This window comes from Lactuca serriola, chromosome 2 (genome assembly GCF_051521515.1).
Source record: "Lactuca serriola cultivar US96UC23 chromosome 2, Lser_US96UC23_V15, whole genome shotgun sequence".
Taxonomy (NCBI): Eukaryota; Viridiplantae; Streptophyta; class Magnoliopsida; order Asterales; family Asteraceae; genus Lactuca; species Lactuca serriola.
This window is the reverse complement of record NC_136409.1, coordinates 231,842,519-231,851,979: the sequence shown is the minus strand read 5'-3', so window position 1 is coordinate 231,851,979 and position 9,461 is coordinate 231,842,519. Positions and strand designations below refer to the sequence as shown.

At 28.9% G+C, this 9,461-nt stretch overlaps 1 protein-coding gene across 1 annotated transcript; it reads right to left on the bottom strand.

The window, feature by feature from the left end:
- Positions 1 to 1,269: 1,269 nt before the first annotated feature.
- On the bottom strand, positions 1,270 to 2,664 carry LOC145088858 (uncharacterized). The gene is made up of 3 exons (XM_079027292.1): positions 2,451 to 2,664; positions 2,049 to 2,375; positions 1,270 to 1,697 (listed from the first exon to the last, which is right to left on the bottom strand). The coding sequence occupies exons 1-3, from the start codon at positions 2,524 to 2,526 to the stop codon at positions 1,531 to 1,533; spliced, it is 570 nt and encodes a 189-aa protein (XP_078883418.1). The 5' UTR covers positions 2,527 to 2,664; the 3' UTR covers positions 1,270 to 1,530.
- Positions 2,665 to 9,461: the final 6,797 nt, after the last annotated feature.

Genomic DNA, 9,461 nt, shown 5'->3' with positions numbered 1-9,461 from the left:
TCTCATCCAATATTTTTTTTTTTGTAGAAAATCGATTTTTGATGTTTCATTTTGTGTTTATAAATGTTTGATAGAAATGAGAACCGATTCATATACAACATTTTTTCTCTGTAAGTAACAATTTTTGTTTTAAAATATTATATTGTATAACTTTATAAAGCATAAATTATTATGTATGTAGAAAAACCGTTGTGTAAAAATTATTTCCCCAAAGAAATGTATGATGAAATCCATTTATCCATAAGCATATTTGAAGTATAAGTGTTTTTTCTTAAAACTACATGCGTGAAAGTAAATATGGTTTTCATGTGACAATTTACCAAGTAAGAAACAGCAACAACAACCAAATTTAAATATGTTAAAGGGATGTGTAGATACAAGGGCGGACGCAGGATTTTACAGTAGGGGTTGCACGGGAGAGTTAGGGGTTGCACGGTAGTAGAAAAAATAAAATTTTCAAAATTTTTTGAAAAATTTACCACTACGGCCGGAAAAGTTAGGGGTTGCCGGTGCCATCGTGGACCACCCCTAGGTCCGGTCCTGTGTAGATATAGAAAGTTTGAATCCAATATGGTAGAGGGACCGGGTCACAAAAGAGATCTCGAACATGTGCAAAAATAGAACATGTCATAATGGCAAATATCAAAAGAGTAAATCAAGGTGATATCTACTCTAACAAATGAATGTTTTTTTTGTCACATGTCACACTCTCATTCAATTTGAAAAATATTATTTTGTGGTTATTTTGAATTTTTTTTTTCCACATGTCATTTTATGAGTTTTTCTATTTTAATAAATTTCACATAATATTTTAACGTAATAATTACAATAAATAATTAAATATAGTAATAAATGAATATCAATTTCATTAATAGAATTGCATTCTTATTTCAAAATTTTCAAATTAAAGCTCGTTAGTTTATTTTTTTTATTTATTTAAAAGATAAAAAAAATCAAATTTAATAATTCATTATTTTTCTTATTTTCTTATAAATCCAAAGTTTTTAAATATTTAAACATTTATATTTAATTTTTTTAATTAACTCATGTAATACATGGGTCTTACACCTAGTACATGAATAAATAATAGTTCAAGTATATGTATCTGGAACGTGCACATAAGGCAAAAACAAAGGGAGAATTAATCAATGTGAGTAGTACAAAACGTATGTGGAATAAATCATGATATAATTATGAATAAAAGTAGAAAACATGTACCACAATAAATATTAGAAAATCAAAAATATAAAGAGTACAAGCTACTCATCAAACATGAAACGTAATAATTATACTATAACATCATTAATCTTTTGAGCTATGTATACATGATGAACTTACAAAACTTAATTCTTGGATGCTCTATCCTTATTTGAAAACAATTGGACAATACATAGCTAGATCTCACCCAACTAAAAACAAGGCAAACTCAACTATATACGATGAAATTACAAAACTTAATTCTTGGATGATACATCCTTATTGGACAACACATAGAAAGATATCACACAACTAAAAACAAAGCAAACTCAACTAACAGGAACCAGAAGGGGACGGGACCATTGCCAGTGAACCATCAACCATAAATTTCACAGGCACCATGGGTCCAGGCGCGCCAATGTAGCCCGAGCTCCTTATCTCACTCATCCCTCTTCGTTTGATATTTCCTTGTGCTTGACATAAGCTCGGTAAATATACACCTTTAAATAAAACAAATAGAAATACAGAGCTGATAAAAATAGAGTCAACATTAATAAATTCAATAATATTGGTTCATAGTGCTAGAACTTTAAGGTAAGCTATATACGAGTCTTATTTTATTTATTTTATTTTTTTGTTGAATTTAGAAACAACAACTCACTATATTGAGAAAGTCTGGAAAATAAGACTTTGCCAATCAAGTCTTAATTTATGTACAAATTTGTCTAAGTTTTTTCATCTTAATTTCTCACTTATATCATGATTTTTCTCACATATTTTTAAACATAATTTATGCAGACAATATTTCTTTGTGATAACACTTAACCGAAAAAACAATAAAGAGGTATTACCTTCGCCAACGGCAAGATTATTGTATAGATCAACAATATTCGGACAACCATTGTGACATTGAGTTGAGCAAAGTTTTTGCATGAACCGAGACTCAAGAAGGGAGTCGGAGGAGATCCCTAGGATGTTACGGTTAAGCCCACATGCATCTAGGCATTCATCAGTTTCTATCCAACTTGCTAACTTATTAGTATCTATTTGTGAGGTACTGCAAACAAACACCTCCTCCCCGCTCCTTCGGACATTCTTCTCAAGCACACATCGCTTTCCACTTGATGATACCGCAAATGCACATGAGCCCTTGTTCAAATTCTCACATGCAATGCTTCCTACATACATATTTTCATACTTTATTAACGATCTTTATGCGAAAATAAAGCTTCAATAAGATATATTGTATTTACCTAGAGTGGTTTGAACAGAGAATGCGAAGATAACCACATAGACCACAAAACTCTTGACAAAATTCAGAAAATCCATTGATAAAAGAGTTTTGTGAACCGATAAAAGCTACGAACTCCTACCGAACACTGATGATAAACAAATAAATGCGATACAATTTGATGATAAACAAATAAATGCGATACAACTTTGTGAACTGATGATGATTGAGTTTGGGTGTTCCTATGGTACCTATTTATACTACGAAGCATTGCTCTAGGTTCCACCATTTATGGTGAATTAATCTGATTTCATACTATAATTTCTTGGTGGCATGTGAAAATTATTGTATTTAACAAATAGATTCTTTTTTATCTTTGATTTTTAGTTTTTTTATTTATTTATTTATTTATTTATTTTTTAATTTTTAGTTGAGTTAACAAAAAATATCAAGAAAACAACTATATTTTTATTTTAATTTACCATATAATTTATCTATAACAAGGGGATTTTTAAATAAAACTGAAGTAGCGATTGAGTGAGGCTAATTAAAGCCGTCCTGGCTGTATTCAAAATTTTCATTTCATAAATCATTTTGTTAAAGAATTGAATCTATTCAAATACTATAACGTTAATCGACCCAACACGACATGTTCTAATTATATATTTCGACTTCTTACCGAACATATTTATTCTATCCGTTTTACCCTTTTAATGTAATATTATATTCCATTTGTATATTCTCTTAGTTTTATAAAAAAAAATGTACAGTATATATATATATATATATATATATATATATATATATATATATATATATATATATATATATATATATATATATATATATATATATATATATATATATATGAAAAAAATCTACACATAATTACGCAAATTGTCCTTGTGGTTGACAGAATATACCACAAAATCCTTAAGAAGAATTTTGAACATGGATGATCCTTTACGAATTTGAAATGTTGCATCAGAGGTTCTTATCACTATAGCCCTTTAAAAACACCATTAAATACATTTAAAATGGTGGATTAACCCTTATTTATTTTTTTTTATATATATAACTACCATAAGGACTATTTATATACCCCTTTAAATTTAAGGTAAACTAATATTTAAATCATCAATGCCTAGCGGCATAAAACTCGTTTGTAATTATAAACAAAAACTATAAAAAGAAATTATGTAAGTGCCCTAAAACATAACATTAATGTGTAGGGTAACTTTTTTTCAATTCGTATATAGATTGTGATTTACAAATGTAAACAATTTACATATACCACGGTGATGATTATACAATATCAAGTGGACGAAAAAGTATAAAAAAAAAAGGTTTCAATCAAAAACAATTATATATGAAAGACACAGACGAAAATAAAATTTGACATTATATCTTATGAAAATTAATAAATACGAAAACATAAAAAGAAATTATGTAAGGGACGAAAATATAGTTTTAATGCGCATGATAACTCTTTTGCAATCCATATATAACGTAATTACAAATATCAACAATCCATACATGTCATAGTAACAACTATACCATATTAAATGGACTACAAAAGTTAAAAATTATGTATGAAGATTGCAGACAAAATAAGACTTGAAAATGTATCTTGAAGAAATTAATAAAAAAAATTATAAAAAATAATATAAGTGGCTAAAAATATAACTTTAAATTATAGTAAAGAATCCAAATTATAACTTGTAAAATACTAATAATTTAACCTTAAAATTATAATTATAAGGGATGAAGAATGTTAAATAAAAATTACTTTTAGATAAAAGAAATATAAATGTGAATAATTACTATGATTAAAGACAAAATAATAAGTTCATTTGTATTTAGTTCTTTGTTCTCTCCAATTAGCAAGGCAAAAATGAATTTATATATATATATATATATATATATATATATATATATATATATATATATATATATATATATATGAAACCTATCCCTACTTATGGTCCTTCTTTAATCCCTTCACAACCATCCTTCTTCATGGCCAACTTCACCTCTCTCTCTCTCTCTCTCTCTCTCTCTCTCTCTCTCTCTCTCTCTCTCTCTCTCTCTCTCTCTCTCTCCATGTGTAAAAGTGGAGGAAAGAAAGCACTCTAGTGTATAGCCTTTCATATCGTCTTTCATTTATGTCTAGGTTAATTACAAGACGTGAGAGATCAAGAATATAATTAGGGGACAAAGAACGCTAATGAAACACTTTCGGTAGATTAGAAAGATGTAGGAGATGAAGAAGATGATTATAGGAATTCGTCTTCTTTGATGGATTTTTTGTTGGATTGATTTTCGAAACCATTGTGATTGAGTATCCCACTTCCGACCACTGTAGAGAATATTTATTATAATTTGTATTTGAGAATGTTTTAATATTCTCCCATAACGTTAATGATTAGCCCAAAATCCTTCAATTTTGTTACGATTTCATGAAATTAAGTGGAAGCTCACACTGATTTTTATAAAGTAGTATCGATAAACCCTAGAACAAGATCCTTCTTGATGATGTTATAGTCGATAAACTCTAGTTTGAGAGAGATATGATGGTAATACAGATGGTGATGGTGGAGGCGGACGGATTACATATATAACAAGTTGGTAGAGATCTTGGACGTTTTAAAGGTGATGAAGAGGTCCAGTTCTCGGATTTGTATCCTTCCCTGTTGTAGGTGTGCCGACAGAGATTGGTGGTTATTCGTTGGAGCCTCAACGACTGAAGTGATTTAGGAGAATGTGTTTTAGACATATTCATTGTTAAATGCGTGTGTTTGGGAATAAGATGATATTGAGGAGGAGTGTTGGGAGAAAAAGTGGTAAGAGAAAGAGAGAGTAACGCTCATTTTGCTATTTCTTTAAATTGTAATTCTTAAAAAAAAAAAAAAAAAAAAAAAAAGGCTTTTGGTAATTTCGCATGCACATAACCTTTGTTTTACTAATAGTACTAGGGACAAGGACATGGACATCTAGTGTAACATTTCAAACTCTCATGCACCAGCCATTTTCAAAAATCTTCATAAGGACTTGTAGTAGGATTTTTTACTAACTACAAGGACCATTTATGTAATTTCATTAATTTTTTTTATAAAAAATTAGAAAGTAGATTCCAACAAACAAGTCGACCAACAAAATACAACATGATAATGATGACCACCTAAAGACAAACATTGTGTGGCTCACCATTCATCATTATAAAATAAATCCAAAACATTTCTGATTTAAGCGGAGAAATATACAAACTTGAACTAGATAGTTTTCTAAGTTGGCGAGAGTAGACACATAAATGATGCCGAGCTTTATTTGACGCTAGAAGGGAAAAATGACTCATCAAATACTTAAGTAATTGTGGGTGCAAATGGAAGACGTACGAAAAAGAAGTCGACCAACCAAAAAATATTAGGAACTTAATGAATAGAATAATAAAAAAGACGTGACTTTAGTCTTTATGTAGTGTGTGGTAAATTTGTGTTACTTTTATGCAGAAAAAGTAATATTATTATAGGAAAAAATTAACACAAAAGTCTAGGAATATTTAATTTTACATGATAGTTTGTTATTTCCTATTAAAATAAATATACAAACTTTTTCATTGATTTGAGCAAGGACATTTATGTTAATTTTTATTTTGACAAACTTACATAAATGGTCCTAATGGTTGACAAAATCGACCAATTATGGTCTTTATGACGAATTTTTTACACAGATGGTCCCTGTGGTTTCAAAATCTTGCAAAGACGGTCCTTTTGACTAACGACGTTAACTTTTTCAGTTAAGTCCTATGTGAAATGACATATTTGCCCTTCATGCATAACGACGCTTTATGTAATATGTTTCTACACAGGGACCATTTATGTAATTTTCTCTACTATTTATTATTTTTTTATTTATTTTAATTATATATTTAAGGATTTAGATTTGTTTAAATTTATCTTTTAATATATATACATGTTAACATTTTTTAACGTTTTGCTCAAATTATTTTTTCTAATCTTTTTGACATTTTCTTCAAATACATTTATTAATGTTTTTTATTTTGACGTTTTATTCGAATATTATTTATTTATTTATTTTGACGTTACGTTCGAATACATTTTTCAAGTATATAAGGTTGTATAATTATTATTTTTGTAAAATAATTTATTAACATTTTTTATAAAAAAGTGTAAAATGTTTGTTAAACATGAATATGATTAATATAGATTAGGTAGACAGAGGCTAAGCTGAGACCGCCTCACAACGTTGTCGAGAACGACCAGGTCATTTCACATTGGATTTAAATGTAATTATTTCGAGTTATTTTTTTTTGTTTTTAGCAGTGTTGTAAAAAAAATCACAACGCAAATGCCTCTAATCGGTCAGGTAGCGCTAAGGGATTAATCTGAGATTAATCGGGACCTAGTTGTGATTTTTTACAACACTGCTAAAACACAAAAAAAATAATAACTCGAAATAATTACATTTAAATCCAATGTGAAATGACCTGGTCGTTCTCGGCAACGTTGTGGGACAGTCTCAGCGTAGCCTATATTAATCATATTCACGTTTAACAAACATTTTACACTTTTTTTATAAAAAAAATGTTAATAAATTAGTTTACAAAAATAATAATTATACAACCTTATATAGTTAAATATTTGAATTAAAAAATAATAATTATATAACCTGATAAAAGAAAAAAAACGAAAACATAATTGAAAGTGAATTAAGTTACGAATTATAATTACGATAGCCGTGAAATCCTTTAACAAATATAAACATACTATATGTTGAAAAATGTATTCGAACATAACGTAAAAAAAAAAAACAAATAAATAATATTCGAGTAAAACGTCAATATAAAAAACATTAATAAATTTACTTGAAGAAAATGTCAAAAAGATTAGAAAAAATATTTTGAGCAAAATGCTAAAAAATGTTAGCATGTATATATATATATATATATATATATATATATATATATATATATATATATTAAACAATAAATTTAAACAAATCTAAATCCTTAAATATATAATTAAAATAAATAAAAAAAATAATAAATAATAGAGAAAATTACATAAATGGTCCCTGTGGTAGAAACATATTACATAAAGCGTCCTTATGCATGAAGGGCAAATATGTCATTTCACATAGGACTTAACTGAAAAAGTTAACGCCGTTAATGAAAAGGACCGTCTTTATAAGATTTTGAAACCACAGGGACCGTTTGTGTAAAGAATTCGTCATAAGGACCATAATTGGTCGATTTTGTCAACCATTAGGACCATTTATGTAATTTTGTCTTTTATTTTTTAGAAGTGTAATTTTTTCCCAAAACAATAAGATTTTTCTACATAAAACAATACATATTATTATTGTTAATTATCAATAATAACCGAGACAAAAATTTGAATATTGAAGCACAAACATAATTCAAAATTCAAAATTTAAAATACTAGTTTTAAAAAGTTTTTTAATGAGTTATTATCACTGTAGCCCAACAAACTTTAGTATATTGATTTAAATGGTTTTTTCGTGACTATTTTTTGCATTTGAAGGCATGAAGTTGAATTTTTAGGTTTTAAAATGTCTATTTGGAAAATTTGAAGGGTTCAACCGGTGACATCCATCCTAATTAGTTGTTTGCCAATGTCACATAATTGTCATGTAAATAAAACAATTCCAACTCATTTGCCACGTTGGTTTGAGTAAAAGAACCAATCAACGTTTAACCTTATTCCTCAACTATCCCTTTTGTTGTCTTTCTTCTGATGCTTTTTTCTCCCTATCCTTTGTGCAACTGTTCTTGGCATAAATCCATTTCTTCAATTGTTCCTCACTAAAATCGGGCAAGTGAATCGTGAATCTTTGCTATGCCCATTTACATGAAGATTGATCTACATTTTGTCGAAATTTTTACAAGGTACCCCTCTATTACTTACTCAGATGGAGCGGAGCAAAGGTTTGATGATGTCGATTTCGCCGGAATAGACAAGAACAAATTTGTGGACATCCTTCAAAGATTCGTAACTGAGAGATGTGTGAATGTTTATTTTTGCATCCCGATATTGAGTTCCCTGATGGATTGAGGATAATAGCTACCGACATAGACTACATGGAATTCATCAAAGTAGGGTATGCTTCTAGTTGTGTAATTACTGTATACATGGATTATCTTGGTATTAATGTACATTAATGGATTATTGATGAAAAGCTGAAGTATGCAGTGCTTTAGATGAGTTGTCTGGTGAAAATGAAGTTTATGAAGAAGTGCAAGGTGGTATGGATGTTGGCATTGACATGGATGATTTGCAAGGTGGTATGGAGGATTTGCAAGGTGATAGGGATGATATGCAAGGTGAGTAAGATGATGAAATTGGCGTGGAAGTTGACACTGAACCTGATGAGTGCATTCTTATCAACAAGACAAAAAAATGATGAACTTTGAGTATATTGTGCCTAAAGGAGCAAGTCACCCCACACAGTCCACCTCGTGAGGAGCCATATGATCATTTACATGAGGATGAGGTAATATCTAATGACCAAGTTATTTACAATGATAATGTTTACTGGAAAAAGGTGAAGCTTGTATTAGGTATGATATTTGTGAGTCCTAAACAACTGAAACATATGATTTGTAAATATGTTGTTGTAAATGGTTATCAATTATGCTACAAAAAAATGATAGTATGAGATTTTTAGTGATATGTTGTTCTGGGCAATGTAAGTTTAGAATGTGGGCTTCTTGGATGAGTGAGGAAAAGTCATTCCAGATTAAGAGTCTCATAAATGAGCATAACCGAGTGTAAAAGATCTCATGTAGTCGAGATCCAGGGGAATGAATAAACAATCTATATAAAGAAGTAATTGGACTTCATGGTTATAACAAATAACAATGAACCTTTTGAGGATTTCTTCTAAATATATAAAAAAAATATAATGCTTGAATTTTAAAGAAATTAAGGTTATTCTTCTAGTGGTTGGGTGTTGTTAAAATATCATGTATATAAAGGAAAGATTAATAAAT